We start from the raw sequence: 16,450 nt of genomic DNA, 5'->3' as shown, positions 1-16,450 counted from the left end.
AAATAGAAAGGACTATGTTCTATTTGGATTTTTATGAATAGGGAGAGGGACATTCCAGGACCTATTCACAAAGGCATTTATGGGTACATGAAGTAGTGCTTCTGTAGTACCACTTTGTGTACTCATAAATGCCTTTGTGGGATAGTCACACAGATTTTTGTGCTCTATGTTTAAACAACAAACCTTTAATACAACAACTGTTATTTTTCGTGAAAGAAAAGAAAGCAGACAACTTTGTTTGAAAAATATTATTCTTAAGCAGAGTGTGGAAATACAGGGCACTTTAGAAATAAAAGAATGGGGTTGATGCATATCACAGACACCTCCAGGGAACATACCTGTCCTTGGGGCACAGGCCGTAGTTGGAATGGTCAAACCAGGAGTTCATCTTCCGGGTGTTCAACCAGATGGCAATGGAGGTGGGCAGGGAATTCCGAAACCAATTCTTAAAGCGGGTGTTGAACACCATGTCCCATGGATAGCCCCTGTCGTACACCCGACTGATTACCCAGGAACCACTCCTGGTGCTTAAGAAGACCTGTAGAAAACAGACAATCATTCAAGGCTAGTTTGAAGAGTTGACTTATCTTGCAACTTTAACAGAATTCCTCCAAGGATTGATTTACAACACAGATCTTTTTTCCAAAGAATAGATGAAGCATATTCATGCCAGCTTACTCTAGCAGGATGATGTTGACCTCCTCCCTCCTCTACTACCTGGTTTATGTGAGTATTTGTGACTAAGAAAAATGGTTTTGGTTGAATGGATGAGCAGATGAAGACCTTTGAAACATGAGCTGAACTGGTCTCTTTGATGGAGGCCCTTGTGAAGTATTGAGTAATGCTTTTGGAAGGTTCCTCGGTGTTGGGGGTTGATTATTAGTCTGTCTTGAGCAAGCAGGAGTTGGTCTGGATGTAAGCAGGCATATGTTGACCTTGTGTCCTTGGAACACAATGTTACTATTCATAGGTTTTTATTTAACAAATCAACACATACTGCTGCTAATGCTCTTCCAGGGTGGGTTAGAGAGCGAACCAAGGCTAAACTACTTCCTAAGACACCGGACTGTCCCTTAACGCTGAACATGTCTTACTTGCACCAGAATGGAGAAAGAGCAAAATGCTACATCTCCTACGGTGGAAAAAATCCTAGCGCCGTGCCTCTAGAAATGCTAAACAATTGAACCAATCTGTCAGAAACTGGGTGTTGGTTGAGTAGTGTGGGAGGCCTTCTCAGGCAGATTGTGTCATAATGACAATCTTATGGGAACTGATTAGAATGTTTGATTCATTTTTTATTCCAGTTACCCCTGATGGAGGGCTGTAGAGCCCGAAATGCATTGGGTGAAAAACATATGAGGCTGACCAGGATGAATTGGTAATCCCTAAGTGCCACTGATAAAGCCTGGATAAGCATGCCAGAGGCATTTGAAAAAAATATGGAATAACTCTGCCTTTCAAGTGAATGGATAAAAAATGGATAAAGTTGAAAATACAAATAAAATATATGAATTAAACACAGATTACTAGAGGAACATTGATTTATTATAAAGAAAAAAGTTTTGTCTCAAGGCTGTGCATCGGATTATTGGCTCATGAGGACGTAGGATATATACTGTGAACTTTCTAAAAGTGCCATTTTCGGAACTGTAACTTAAAATCTGACTTTACCATTTAGGAGGATTTTAAATTACAATTCCTTAGACATCACACATGATATTTCTTCCTGTTCTCAATCAAAATGTATCACTTATTAAATGTACTAAGATAATCCAATGTTATCTGATAGGAGAGGTAGTCTCACAGTAGAGAAAATGAATATAGGAGTTTTTCACTACAAGGACAAGTAAAACCTAAAAAAGTATGTGTCCAACCACTTAAAAAATAATGCACCCCGCCCTATATGCTGTTTAGGGCCAAACCTAAGGGCTACTTCTTTTTATTAAAAAGGGAGTTTAAGCTTGGCAAAAGTTTATTTTTCTAAGTCGAATTGGAGTTTAAAACTGCCCACAGGCTGCAATGGCAGGCCTTGTTATCTACCCCAACCTAGGCCTAAGTAGCAAAAGACCTTTGTCCTTGCTCTGCATAATGGTTCTAGCACTGACCTTTTACCCCATTATGTGCTGAATAAATGTCAGTTGATTTCCTTGAAACTAGCCTCATTTATTATGCATGAGGATTCTTCGAAAGTTCCCTGCACATGACGTGGATCACTGACATAATATCCACTACAAAAATATAGACTTACAAAAATATCGATGCCAAAATATAGAATACCAAAATATCGAATTCCTATCTCCAAACAGGAAAGTACAAAAATATCGAATCCAAAATATCGTTGTAAATAATATAGTTAGACAAAATATCGAATTTTTTAAATGTTTTAAAAGTAATGTTAAATTAATGAAATAATACATATAATTAACTGACACATACTTAAAAATACTTAAATAACAGTAAAATTAATGAATAATTAAAGTAAGTAAAAAAAAAAAATGAATACATATATATTAACGTAATAATAATTAAAAATATTCAATATTTTCTGCGTAGGATAGCGGGCAGGTAAAATTTACTATTACCACTCCAGTAAGTGCAATAGTAGGGAAAGCGTTGGATAGCGGGAGGGTAAAAATTACTATTCCCACTCCAGAGAATGCAACAGTAGGGAAAGCGTTGGATAGCGGGAGGGTAAAATTACTATTCCCACTCCAGAGAGTGCAATAATAGGGAAAACATTGGATAGCGTAGGGGTAAAAATTACTATTCCCACTCCAAAGAGTGCAACAGTAGGGAAAGCGTTGGATAGCGGGAGGGTAAAAATTACAATTCCCACTCCAGTGAGTGCAACAGTAGGGAAAGCATTGGATAGCGTAGGGGTAATAATTACTATTCCCACTCCAGAGAGTGCAACAGTAGGGAAAGCGTTGGATAGCGGGAGTGTCAAATTTACTATTCCCACTCCAGTGACTGCAACAGTAGGGAAAGCGTTGGATAGCGGTAGGGTAAAAATTACTATTCCCACTCCAGAGAATGCAACAGTAGGGAAAGTGTTGGTTAGCGGGAGGGTAAAAATTACTATTCCCACTCCAGAGAGTGCAATAATAGGGAAACCATTGGATAGCGTAGGGGCAAAAATTACTATTCCCACTCCAGAGAGTGCAACAGTAGGGAAAGCGTTGGATAGCGGGAGTGTAAAATTTACTATTCCTACTCCAGTGAGTGCAACAGTACAGAAAGCGTTGGATAGCGTAGGGGTAAAAATTACTATTCCCACTCCAGAGAGTGCAACAGTAGGGAAAGCATTGGATAGCGTGGGGGTAAAAATTACTATTCCCACTCCAGAGAGTGCAACAGTAGGGAAAGCGTTGGATAGGGGGAGGGTCAAATTTACTATTCCCACTCCAGTGACTGCAACAGTAGGGAAAGCGTTGCATAGCGGGAGGGTAAAATTTACTATTCCCACTCCAGAGAATGCAACAGTAGGGAAAGCGTTGGATAGCGGGAGGGAAAAAATTACTATTCCCACTCCAGAGAGTGCAATAATAGGGAAAGCATTGGATAGCGTAGGGGTAAAAATTACTATTCCCACTCCAGAGAGTGCAACAGTAGGGAAAGTGTTGGATAGCGTGAGAGTAAAATTTACTATTCCCACTCCAGTGAGTGCAACAGTAGGGAAAGCATTGGATAGCGTAGGGGTAAAAATTACTATTCCCACTCCAGTGAGTGCAACAGTAGGGAAAGCGTTGGATAGCGGAAGGGTAAATATTACTATTCCCACACCAAAGAGTGCAACAGTAGGGAAACCATTGGATAGAGTAGGGATAAAAATTACTAATCCCACTCCAGAGAGTGCAACAGTAGGGAAAGCGTTGGATAGCGGGAGTTCAAAATTTACTATTCCCACTCCAGTGATTACAACAGTAGAGAAAACGTTAAATGGCGTAGGGGTAAAAATTACTTTTCCCACTCCAAAGAGTGCAACAGTAGGGAAAGCGTTGGATAGCGTAGGGATAAAAATTACTATTCCCACTCCAGAGAGTGCAACAGTAGAGAAAGCGTTGGATAGCGGGAGAGTAAAATTTACTATTCCCACTCCAGTGAGTGCAACAGTAGGGAAAGCATTGGATAGCGTAGGGGTAAAAATTACTATTCCCACTCCAGAGAGCGTAGGGATAAAAATTACTATTCCCACTCCAGAGAGTGCAACAGTAGGGAAAGCGTTGGATAGCGTAGGGGTAAAAATTACTATTCCCACTCCAGAGAGTGCAACAGTAGGGAAAGCGTTGGATAGCGGGAGGGTCAAATTTACTATTCCCACTCCAGTGAGGGCAACAGTAGAGAAAGCATTGGATAGCGGGAGGGTAAAAATTGCTATTCACACTCCAGAGAGTGCAATAATAGGGAAAGCATTGGATAGCGTAGGGGTAAAAATTACTATTCCCACTCAAGTAAGTGCAATAGTAGAGAAAATAATAAATGTATTTTTTTTTATTAATTAATTATTAATACAAAAACAAGTATTACAATTAATTACCAATCACACAAGAATTGATTATTTATAAATACCAATACATTTTTGTTTAATTAATTAACTATTAATAATTAATTAACAACCAATTGTTTTTCAATAACAAACATTAATAAATGCAAATAATACCAATTAATAATTAATTTATAATATATTAATTAACGATATACACAAATAAATTAAATAATTATTTATTTACAATTATATTACTTCCCACCATATTCCCCTATAAACACACTGCCCGCTACAAATATTAAATGAATACAATTAACATAATTATCAATTAAACAATTAATACAAATTAATTACCAATAATTACTAATTATTTACCAATTAATAATTCATCAACAACCAATTAATTTTCAATACCAATTAATAATTAACTAATAACAATTAAATTACTTCCCACCCTATTACCCTATAAACCCACAACCCGCTACAGAAGTAAAACGCAAAATTAAATTAAAAATAATTAATAATTCCTATAAATTATTATTTAATAATCTATAATTAAATTACTTCCCACCCTATATTCCCCTATAAACCCACAACCCGCTACAGAAGTAAGACGCAAAATTAAATTAAAAATAATTAATAATTCCTATAAATTATTATTGAATGTACTATAATTAAATTACTTCCCACCCTACTCCCCTATAAACCCACAACCCGCTACGGAATAAAATTACAAAAAAATAAAAAAACATAAAATTCATTAATTTTAAAATATTCTAACATACATTCCAATATTAATACATACTTTTAACACATATACTAACACTTAAAACACTATAAAAAATTCGATATTTTTAACAACTATATTATGACTGTCGATATTACTTACTTCTATATTATTGCAATCGATATTTCTTACCTGTTTTTCGATATTCTTCACCACTATATTTTTGCAAGTCGATATTCTGTCCATTCGATATTAAAAACTCTATATTCTGGCTACTCGATATTTTTTTTTCGATATTATGTCTAGTTACCCATGACGTACATAACAGGATTAACATGCTCTGTATAAAAGTCATGGTCCTCTTCATCCTAGGGTGATAGAACTACTTTGCATAATTGCAGGTATTTAGTCTCAGTTACATAATTATACTCACAACATATTGATTGTGATAGGAACGCCGAGGCTATCTTTATGGTATAAAAGAAACATACAATCACTAGATAGACAGAGACCACGCTTCCACGCTGACACTGGGTCCTGCATGCTGAAGTTTCAACACGCAGCGGTCTGACATCCCTTGCGAGTGCCCAACTCGAGACCAAGGCGGGGTCCTTCGTTCTCTCCCATCAGGTAATGGGGTTGGCTCTTTCCTAGGTGATTATTGTCTTTACACTCACATACATGCTAGGTACACTTAGGTAGGGTCCGCATAGTAGGAATACGCTTGATTATTGTCATGTCTATATGACTGCATATATGTTCTTTATTTTAGCACCATGGAAGAATTCTACCTTCTATTTACTCTGTTGGTGCTTGTAATCTCTTACATTTGCTTCTGTCTTATGATTGTCGCAGCAGACCTGTTATATACTAGAATGACGCTGGTTCAATAATTGCATATTGAAAATGTCCCCAATATTTATTCTGTGTATCTCTCTGAGACCAAGTGAGCACGAGTGACTGAGCGAAAGTACTGTACTGTTTCCACGATCCCTCAAAGATCAAGAGTTGTCATGTTCGATGGTTGCCAGAAACTATTCGCTCCTTGGTAAGGTTAGGGGGCGTATGGTGTCACTGTGAGCTAGCTGGTCTAAAGGTTAACATATCCTTTGGGGATGTCCGAAACCAGTCTATACACCAATCCCTTAGTTTATGTTGTCCAAACGCGTAGATCCTACGTATTTTTAGGAACTACACAACATGGTGCCGCCAACGATGATTTGGTTCTTATTTAACTAACAAATCTAAGTAGTTCAGTTGTGCTTTCTCTGAGACCCCTACATTTACCCAGAGATGTCTGGAGTAGGAAGGGAAATAAGCCGCAGCTGAGTAGGTATATCCTATGTATTGGCTGTATTATGTTTTTCAAGCTTGAAGGATTATAGTTATTTTCATGATGCGAAGGAAACATTGCATGTCCTACCCTCACATCCACTTCTGTATTTAAATATTATCCTTAATGTTTCCTTTAATAAATCAACTCCACGATAAGAGGTAATTTTAATTCACCCTTATATGAACAGAGCCTTGCAAACCTCTTGGGATCAGCTCCTGGTGGAGGCACAAGAAAGACCCTATGATGAGGCTACCAACCATAATTGCGCTGATGGCAAAACACATACCAATGGTGGAAAATGGCTGTTGAGAGTACCATAGATTTTTCATCAAGATCCCGCCAGACCTAGATGCCCCACTCTATTTGTGATTGTTTTGCCAAATGACTAGAAGCTGAGTAGAACCACTAGACACTTCTACTTCCCTCCCTTGATATATTGTAGGATTATAGTACTCCACACTGAGCAAACCATTACCTCTTTTCCTTTCTACTTCCTTCCACAATGTCTGTCCAAGACAGTGTTGCAAATGAAGGGGAAGAAGAGCTTGAAGGTGCTCCTAACATTACGGAAATTTGCAGGCATGCAATTACTTTGAAATTAGTAGACTACGGCCTCCCAGGATTGGGTGGAAATGTTACCTTTGTGATTGAGGCACACAAGGCATTCAGAACTGAGGTATTCTATTCTTGGGTTAGATTTCCCACCTGAGGATGCACGCACACACTTGTTTATACATACATTGAAGATGAGACACCTGAAGAATACTCTCCATACATGGACATAGAAGTCCTGTTAACCTACCAAGAACATATAAATTGGTTTAAAGGTGCCCTCCCTCACACCACAACAAATGTGAGACTCGGTCCGCTCAGCAGTAACAGAGAGACTTGGCCGGTCCTAGCTGCTTACCCTCCGCATTCAGAGATTGATACATTGCCAGCAGCAGATTTACGTACAATTTGCAGAGACATAGTGCAAGTATAGAGAAACCTTACACAGTGTGTAATCCGAACACTTACATTTCAGTCTGCAAGGGTTACTCAAGCTGGTCAACCTCAAATGACTATGACAAAGATCAGCCCCAAATGCTGAACGCAATTATGGGAAGAAAGCCCCCTAAACATGAAGAAATTTCGTTCAGGACAGCACAGAAAATAGCACAGCTTGAAGCAGTATTTCCCCTTACGGGTCTGCAGGAAAAACATAAAATACTAACGATTTGCTTGCCAATGTGGATAGCTCCCCCGATAGAGGATTGTACCACTTGAGGCACAGTTATCACTGCCTTTTATACCAGAACTCATAGTACCCCCTCAATAGCAGTTATACCTGATGTATTGAAAGAAATACAGAATGAGCCAAAGCAGAGGCTGCTCTGGACTTGGGGATGAAATTTATTGGCAATTTTTTCCAGGTATCAACAATTATGTTAGGTAACATAAAGACCGAGGCAGCAGTGGTGGCTATACGCAAATGCCTGAGGGTAGTCAGTCCTGCAAAACAAGAGCGAGAACTATCTAAGATTATCGAAGAAACCAATGCTTCGCTGGGTAGAGATAACTTGGTAGCTAGACCTGTGAAACCACAAGTAACAGGTAATCCTGAAAAGGATAACTCAAAGCAAATACCTGATTCGTCTAAAAAGAAATGGGATACCAAACAATCAAAAACATAATAAGCAAAATTCATCCCAATCATGGGGTGGGCATCCTCAACAGGAGCCCTCTGATAGAAGATATAATCTTAGAAACTGTGATAATATTAAAAAACCTAACAGGTATCAGGATACTGATGCATGTTCCTCTCGTTTCAGTCTGGGTTCATCCATAAACTTGGAGAGGGTAGGACAGTCAGAACACAGATCAGAAGTGCGAGTCAAGCCAAAAGACAGACTACATTTTCAAACAATAATATAAACCCAAATCTAAACCTCAATTTAAAAAGAAGAAGGTAGCTGACATTAAAATAAGAAATGCCCAGGGTACTGAGGACTCTAGTACTGAATGGGGAATGGGCTCTGACGATGCTAGACAGTGCAGCAGAAGTAACAAAAGCTCGCCAGAACCTGATGAATTTTCTGGTGATAGTAGTGTTGAATGAACATATCACAGTGGAGACAAGGGTAAGTGTCCCACATCGTTTACACAAAATTACGCTCCAAATGGAGGGGGACATACCCAGGAAAGTAAAATGTCTCTTTTTGGAGAACCTGACATATGGATACAATATCCTTTTGGCTGAAAATGATTGGCGGCCTGAGTTTGTTATGGAGTGCCAAGGTGTGATTGAAAACTGCACCTCTTCCATGAATAATCCTTTGTTTCCTGTAATGAAATCATACCGTCTGGTTTTAGACTACAGGCATTTGAACACATGCACATGAACATTTGCAGTACTGAATGCACACTGTGCCGCATTAATGAATACAATTGTGCGAAATAAATACAAAACAACACTAGATATATCAAATGGATTCTACTGCCAAAATATAGTGCCTGAAAGCAGATATTTGACAGCATTCTCAGCCCTACGCTCTAAACACCAAGGTGCCAATTCCGATCCGGTAAAAACCGGGTACGAACCGTCGGACGGAGCCTTTTCTCCGTCCGACTCGTACCCGGTGCGAAATCCATCCGAAAATGCAAGTACGAATCATACGGAAACACCATTTCCGTACGATTCGAACAAAACACCGACCGAACAGAAACTAAACACAATTCCGATCCTGAAAGGAGCCGACGTGACGTCGGTACGCATCCAGCCTACGTTTCACGAACCAGGAAGTACGATTCGAACCGACGTCATCCCGCACGGAAAATATTTACCGGCTGCCAAAAACTGCCGGGAAATCAGGACGACACACGCAAGGAGCAGCTGGACGCGACGAACAGACATGGACCCGAACCTACGTGCCATCCCTGCCCTCCTAGCAGTCCACCTGGCGTACAGGAACCGACGCAGACGCCGCAGAAGGTCAGCACAACAACCAGGGGCAAAGGGGGGGGCAGGGGCAGGACACACAACACCAACACATGGTACCAAATCACACATGGCCTGGACATACCTGACCATCAGGGCCTGGTCACTTCCAGGGGGTGGGGGCAAGGCCAGCAACGCAAGCGTCCGCCACAACGGAAGTGGATGGTCACGCGAACCGGTACGTACCCTACCCAGGCCGCAAGAGCGTGGGTACGGAACGTACCACGCGTCCCCCTACGTCACTCCAACAATAGCGGTACGGCCCGTACCCACGTCAGAAAGGCCTTGGTACAGCTCGTACCAGCATTGCTGGGGTCATGTAGGGGTACGCGTGGTACGACCCGTAGCCACGCCCCCAAGGCCTGTGTACGGTGCGGACCCCACGGCCCGCAACAATGGTGGGACGCACCGTACCCACACACCAAAGGCATGGGTACGGCCCGTACCCAGGCACGCAGAGCGTGGGCAGGGGTATGTACGGACCGTACCCCCACCCGTGGAAGTACGGCCCGTACCCCCACCCGTGCATGTACGCCCCGAACCCCCACTCGTGTATGTACGCCCCGAACCCCCACCCGTGTATGTACGCCCCGAACCGCCACCCGTGTATGTACGCACCCAAGCGCCACCCGTGTATGTACGCCCCGAACCCCCACCCCACCCTGGTATGTACGCCCCGAACCCCCACCCGTGTATGTACGCACCCAAGCGCCACCCGTGCATGTACGCCCCGAACCCCCACCCCACCCTGGTATGTACGCCCCGAACCCCCAGCCGTGTATGTACGCACCAAACCCCCACCCGTGTATGTACGCACCAAACCACCACACCAGCCGTGTATGTACGCACCAAACCCCCACCCCAGCCGTGTATGTACGCACCGAACCACCACCCGTGTATGTACGCCCCCTAACCCCCCCCAGCCGTGTATGTACGCACCGAACCACCAGCCGTGTATGTACGCCCCCGAACCCCCCCCCAGCCGTGTATGTACGCACCAAACCCCCACCCGTGTATGTACGCACCTAACACCCACCCCAGCCGTGTATGTACGCACCGAACCACCACCCGTGTATGTACGCACCAAACGCCCACCCGTGTATGTACGCCCCCGAACCCCCCCCCAGCCGTGTATGTACGCACCGAACCACCAGCCGTGTATGTACGCACCAAACCCCCACCCCAGCCGTGTATGTACGCACCGAACCACCACCCGTGTATGTACGCACCGAACCACCACCCGTGTATGTACGCCCCCGAACCCCCCCCAGCCGTGTATGTACGCACCAAACCCCCACCCGTGTATGTACGCACCTAACACCCACCCCAGCCGTGTATGTACGCACCAAACCACCACCCGTGTATGTACGCACCAAACGCCCACCCGTGTATGTACGCACCAAACCCCCACCCCAGCCGTGTATGTACGCACCGAACCACCACCCGTGTATGTACGCACCGAACCACCACCCGTGTATGTACGCCCCCGAACCCCCCCCAGCCGTGTATGTACGCACCAAACCCCCACCCGTGTATGTACGCACCTAACACCCACCCCAGCCGTGTATGTACGCACCGAACCACCACCCGTGTATGTACGCCCCCGAACCCCCCCCAGCCGTGTATGTACGCCCCGAACCCCCACCCGTGTATGTACGCACCTAACACCCACCCCAGCCGTGTATGTACGCACCGAACCACCACCCGTGTATGTACGCACCAAACGCCCACCCGTGTATGTACGCACCAAACCACCACACCAGCAGAGTATGTACGCCCCGAACCCCCACCCGTGTATGTACGGACCGAACCCCCACCCCAGCCGTGTATGTACGCACCAAACCACCACCCGTGTATGTACGCACCAAACCACCACCCCAGCCGTGTATGTACGCACCAAACCACCACCCGTGTATGTACGCACCAAACGCCCACCCGTGTATGTACGCACCAAACCCCCACCCCAGCCGTGTATGTACGCACCGAACCACCACCCGTGTATGTACGCACCAAACGCCCACCCGTGTATGTACGCACCAAACCCCCACCCCAGCCGTGTATGTACGCACCGAACCCCCACCCGTGTATGTACGCACCTAACACCCACCCCAGCCGTGTATGTACGCACCAAACCACCACCCGTGTATGTACGCACCAAACGCCCACCCGTGTATGTACGCACCAAACCCCCACCCCAGCCGTGTATGTACGCACCGAACCACCACCCGTGTATGTACGCACCGAACCACCACCCGTGTATGTACGCCCCCGAACCCCCCCCAGCCGTGTATGTACGCACCAAACCCCCACCCGTGTATGTACGCACCTAACACCCACCCCAGCCGTGTATGTACGCACCGAACCACCACCCGTGTATGTACGCCCCCGAACCCCCCCCAGCCGTGTATGTACGCCCCGAACCCCCACCCGTGTATGTACGCACCTAACACCCACCCCAGCCGTGTATGTACGCACCGAACCACCACCCGTGTATGTACGCACCAAACGCCCACCCGTGTATGTACGCACCAAACCACCACACCAGCAGAGTATGTACGCCCCGAACCCCCACCCGTGTATGTACGGACCGAACCCCCACCCCAGCCGTGTATGTACGCACCAAACCACCACCCGTGTATGTACGCACCAAACCACCACCCCAGCCGTGTATGTACGCACCAAACCACCACCCGTGTATGTACGCACCAAACGCCCACCCGTGTATGTACGCACCAAACCCCCACCCCAGCCGTGTATGTACGCACCGAACCACCACCCGTGTATGTACGCACCGAACCACCACCCGTGTATGTACGCCCCCGAACCCCCCCCAGCCGTGTATGTACGCACCAAACCCCCACCCGTGTATGTACGCACCTAACACCCACCCCAGCCGTGTATGTACGCACCGAACCACCACCCGTGTATGTACGCCCCCGAACCCCCCCCAGCCGTGTATGTACGCCCCGAACCCCCACCCGTGTATGTACGCACCTAACACCCACCCCAGCCGTGTATGTACGCACCGAACCACCACCCGTGTATGTACGCACCAAACGCCCACCCGTGTATGTACGCACCAAACCACCACACCAGCAGAGTATGTACGCCCCGAACCCCCACCCGTGTATGTACGGACCGAACCCCCACCCCAGCCGTGTATGTACGCACCAAACCACCACCCGTGTATGTACGCACCAAACCACCACACCAGCCGTGTATGTACGCACCAAACCCCCACCCCAGCCGTGTATGTACGCACCGAACCACCACCCGTGTATGTACGCACCGAACCCCCCCCCAGCCGTGTATGTACGCACCGAACCACCACCCGTGTATGTACGCACCAAACCACCACCCCAGCCGTGTATGTACGCACCAAACCACCACCCGTGTATGTACGCACCAAACCCCCCCCCAGCCGTGTATGTACGCACCGAACCACCACCCGTGTATGTACGCACCAAACCACCACCCCAGCCGTGTATGTACGCACCAAACCACCACCCGTGTATGTACGCACCAAACGCCCACCCGTGTATGTACGCACCAAACCCCCACCCCAGCCGTGTATGTACGCACCGAACCACCACCCGTGTATGTACGCCCCCGAACCCCCCCCAGCCGTGTATGTACGCCCCGAACCCCCACCCGTGTATGTACGCACCAAACACCCACCCGTGTATGTACGCCCCCGAACCCCCCCCCAGCCGTGTATGTACGCACCGAACCACCACCCGTGTATGTACGCACCAAACCACCACCCCAGCCGTGTATGTACGCACCAAACCACCACCCGTGTATGTACGCACCAAACGCCCACCCGTGTATGTACGCACCAAACCACCACACCAGCCGTGTATGTACGCACCAAACCCCCACCCCACCCGTGCATGTACGCACCGAACCTGCTATAAGAATGGGGTGTGCAAAACACCCCCAGCAGTGCCCAGACACAGGAGGGGTGGGTGCAGGGTCCTCCCAGCAGTGCCCAGACACAGGAGGGGTGTGTGCCTATCACTCCCAGCAGTGCCCAGACACAGGAGGGGTGTGTACCTATCACTCCCAGCAGTGCCCAGACATCGGACAATATACCCCATCAACAAGTTCAGTGACCTACAAGGGTGATACCCCAGATGCAGGCGGAGACATCGCTGAGCCAGCATGGCTATATTGAAAGGCAACCCTCACACATCCAGGAAATGTAGACACAGCACAGCACAGCATTTGGGAGACACCCTGCAGGAAAAATGGGCTGGGCCACAGAGGACGGAACACACCTTGGGACAATGTCACCATACAGTGAGAGCAAACATGACCAAATACCATTTGCAGAGACCTTTGTGATGGCACGCAGATGGCAGGGTACACCCCATGAGCAGCACACTCCAACATTTCACAGACCCCTAACACATTATCACCACCCCAACGCAGGGAGCACCAGCACCAACAGCAAGTCCAGGAAAGCATCAGTGTGCAAAACAAAAAGAAAAGGCTTTATTCAGCAGGAAAATATATCAGAGAAAATGTCCACTATGTACAAGGGCCATGGGCCAGCCCAGCAGCAATGTCCGGGGGGGGGGTACACATCGGGACGTGTGTCCCCTAGCTTGGCTGCACAGTTCACAAGTCCATTTCATCCACAGAAGAGGGGGCATCAGGGGGGAGGGTGGAAACAGGCACCGCAGGGACAGGAGGGGAAAGGGTAGGTGTTGTGGGTGCAGGGAGGGATGAATCTGCCACAGGGGGGGTGCCAGCGCCAAAGGTGGAGGACAGAATGGCGCTGCACACGTCGGCAAGTTCCCCCAGCGACTCCCCCGTACCCAATCCAACCACAGGCCCCAAGGAGGGGGGGGGGGCAAAGGGATGGGTCGCAGCGCCACTGGGGGAGGGTGTGGACAGGGTGGGGGACTCAACTCCCCTGGCCGGGTCCCGCCTCCACCGCTTGCGGGGTGGTGTCATCCTGGGGCTGGGGGGCACACTCGCAGTGGATGATGCTGTCACTGACTGTTGGCCAGGAGAGCTAAGGGGAGTGGATTTGGAGGGAGTGGGTTGTGTGGAATGCGGACTCCCACTGTGGCTGCGTGTTCTACGTTTCCCCCCCGACCCAGTGGGTGTGCCTTCCTCACCCTGTGTGTGCGTGACAGGAGGTGTGCGCTTCGACTTCCCTGGTGGTGTGGTGCCTGTGTCTGTTGGGGTGCGTGCACGCTGACGTCTGGATGTGCGTGGGACAGGCACGGGAGTGGGAATTGGGGATGGGGCAGGGGTAGGGGGTGTTACGCAGCGCTGCAGGAGATCCAGTGCTGCAGTCAGTGTGGAGTCTATGGACCTCAGCAACTGCCGTTGGTCAGACTGCGCAGCCGACATGCCCTCCATGTATGCCTCCATCTGGGTCAGCACCTGGGTGTGGGCATGGAGGACATTTAGCATCGCAGTCTGACCAACCTGCAACTGCCTCAGGATGTCCACAGACTCCGCACTCACCGCAGCAGTGGTGACAGGGGCAGGGGGTGCGGTGCCTGGCAGGAAGGAGACATGTGGGGACCGAGCACGGAGGGAAGGGCCACGAGCATGTGGGAGGCCGGTGATGGAACCTGAGGTGGCGGGGGGATGTGGAGGGCTGCCATCAGCTGGGGGGGCAGACTCCGCCACCTCTGGGAGCTCAGCCTCGGACCCGTCTGCGTCATAGTCTGTGTTGGCAGTCAACAGGTCCTCCGCCTCACTCCCTTCGGCCTCCGTGCCACTCCATGTGCCAGACAGGACAGCACTGCTGGTACTGGTGCTCAATCTCTCCTCCCGGTCCGTGCTAGTGTCTCCTTCCGTGTCCCCCGGCGATGCTGTGGGCAAGGTGAAGAGACAGGAGAAAATCAGACACCTGTACACATATGTCACATGAGTCAAATATACATAGGTCACATTGCATAGCCTGAAAAGCAACAGGAGTAACACCTACAAAACAATGTACACATGTAGGCCATGGAACACACAGTTTTTCTACCCACCATGCCACTGAGACACAATGGAGATCATGACACAACAGCAAATCACTGCACCTGAAATTTTAGAGAGGAGTCAGCCTCTGGGGACAAATGTGCACAGCACCTGCACCACACTGCGTCGTCAAAAAGGGATGAGCATGAATCATATCCATTTACTCTTGCCGCATGCTGCAAAGGCAATACATGAAACCAGGCCACACATGACAGGGTCACTGCACCTTGAGCGTATGTCCAGTCAAACATCACACACAGGCTAAACCCAGCAAGGAGGATGAAGCTTCTGACATGTAGGCCTTGTACGCACAAACCACCCACACCTGAGACAATCTCATTGAGACGGAGAAAGTATGTACACCTCTTACTCTGGGATGGAAACACATGGCCTCCACTAATTCATGACTGTAAACACACAGCCCCTGGTGGCCATGTCCACACATCATTGACAGGCAAACATCATCAGATTGTCTCAACAACACACACAGGTAATGCCCACTGTGAGTATGCACAAGCAAAATGGGTCCCCCTGTACAGTGGACACATGTAGCAACCTGTAGGTCCTAACAGTTGAGCCCAGGGTACAATGCCACCCTACGCAACCCATGGCAAAGACACAGTGAATGGCCATATTGTTGGATGACGCACATGATACCTAGGAAGAGGTGCCCCAGGGCACAGTAGTGCCCACACTCCTCCATGGTCCAGGATGGACATGACTGCAAATTAAGCAACCGTCCCTGCACTTAGCAGGCCTCCCACTCAGGCACATCATGTCAGAGGGCACACAATTGGACATGCATGCTGGAAGGCTGTACATTTTGGAGACACACCCCTATGTCGTGATTCACAATCAGTGCCAAGTGACATGGACACCACAATGACTGAAATTGGCCATGGCACACGCAAGGTCCCCATACCTGTGGCA

The 16,450-nt window shown here is 47.7% G+C and overlaps 1 protein-coding gene across 4 annotated transcripts in view; it reads right to left on the bottom strand.

The window, feature by feature from the left end:
• Nucleotides 1–16,450, bottom strand: part of LOC146833782 (dimethylaniline monooxygenase [N-oxide-forming] 2-like) — a 343,718-nt gene that overhangs the window by 130,867 nt on the left and 196,401 nt on the right. For all 4 annotated transcript variants that reach the window (XM_085601656.1, XM_085601657.1, XM_085601658.1 and 1 more), the window contains exon 6: nt 339–538. In XM_085601656.1, coding sequence (XP_085457782.1) covers nt 339–538 — 200 coding nt within the window. The remainder of the gene's footprint in view (nt 1–338; nt 539–16,450) is intronic.

The sequence above is a fragment of the Triturus cristatus genome, chromosome 4_2 (genome assembly GCF_964204655.1).
Source record: "Triturus cristatus chromosome 4_2, aTriCri1.1, whole genome shotgun sequence".
Classification (NCBI taxonomy): Eukaryota; Metazoa; Chordata; class Amphibia; order Caudata; family Salamandridae; genus Triturus; species Triturus cristatus.
The sequence above is the reverse complement of the archived record's forward strand: the minus strand, read 5'-3'. Positions and strand labels throughout refer to the sequence as shown.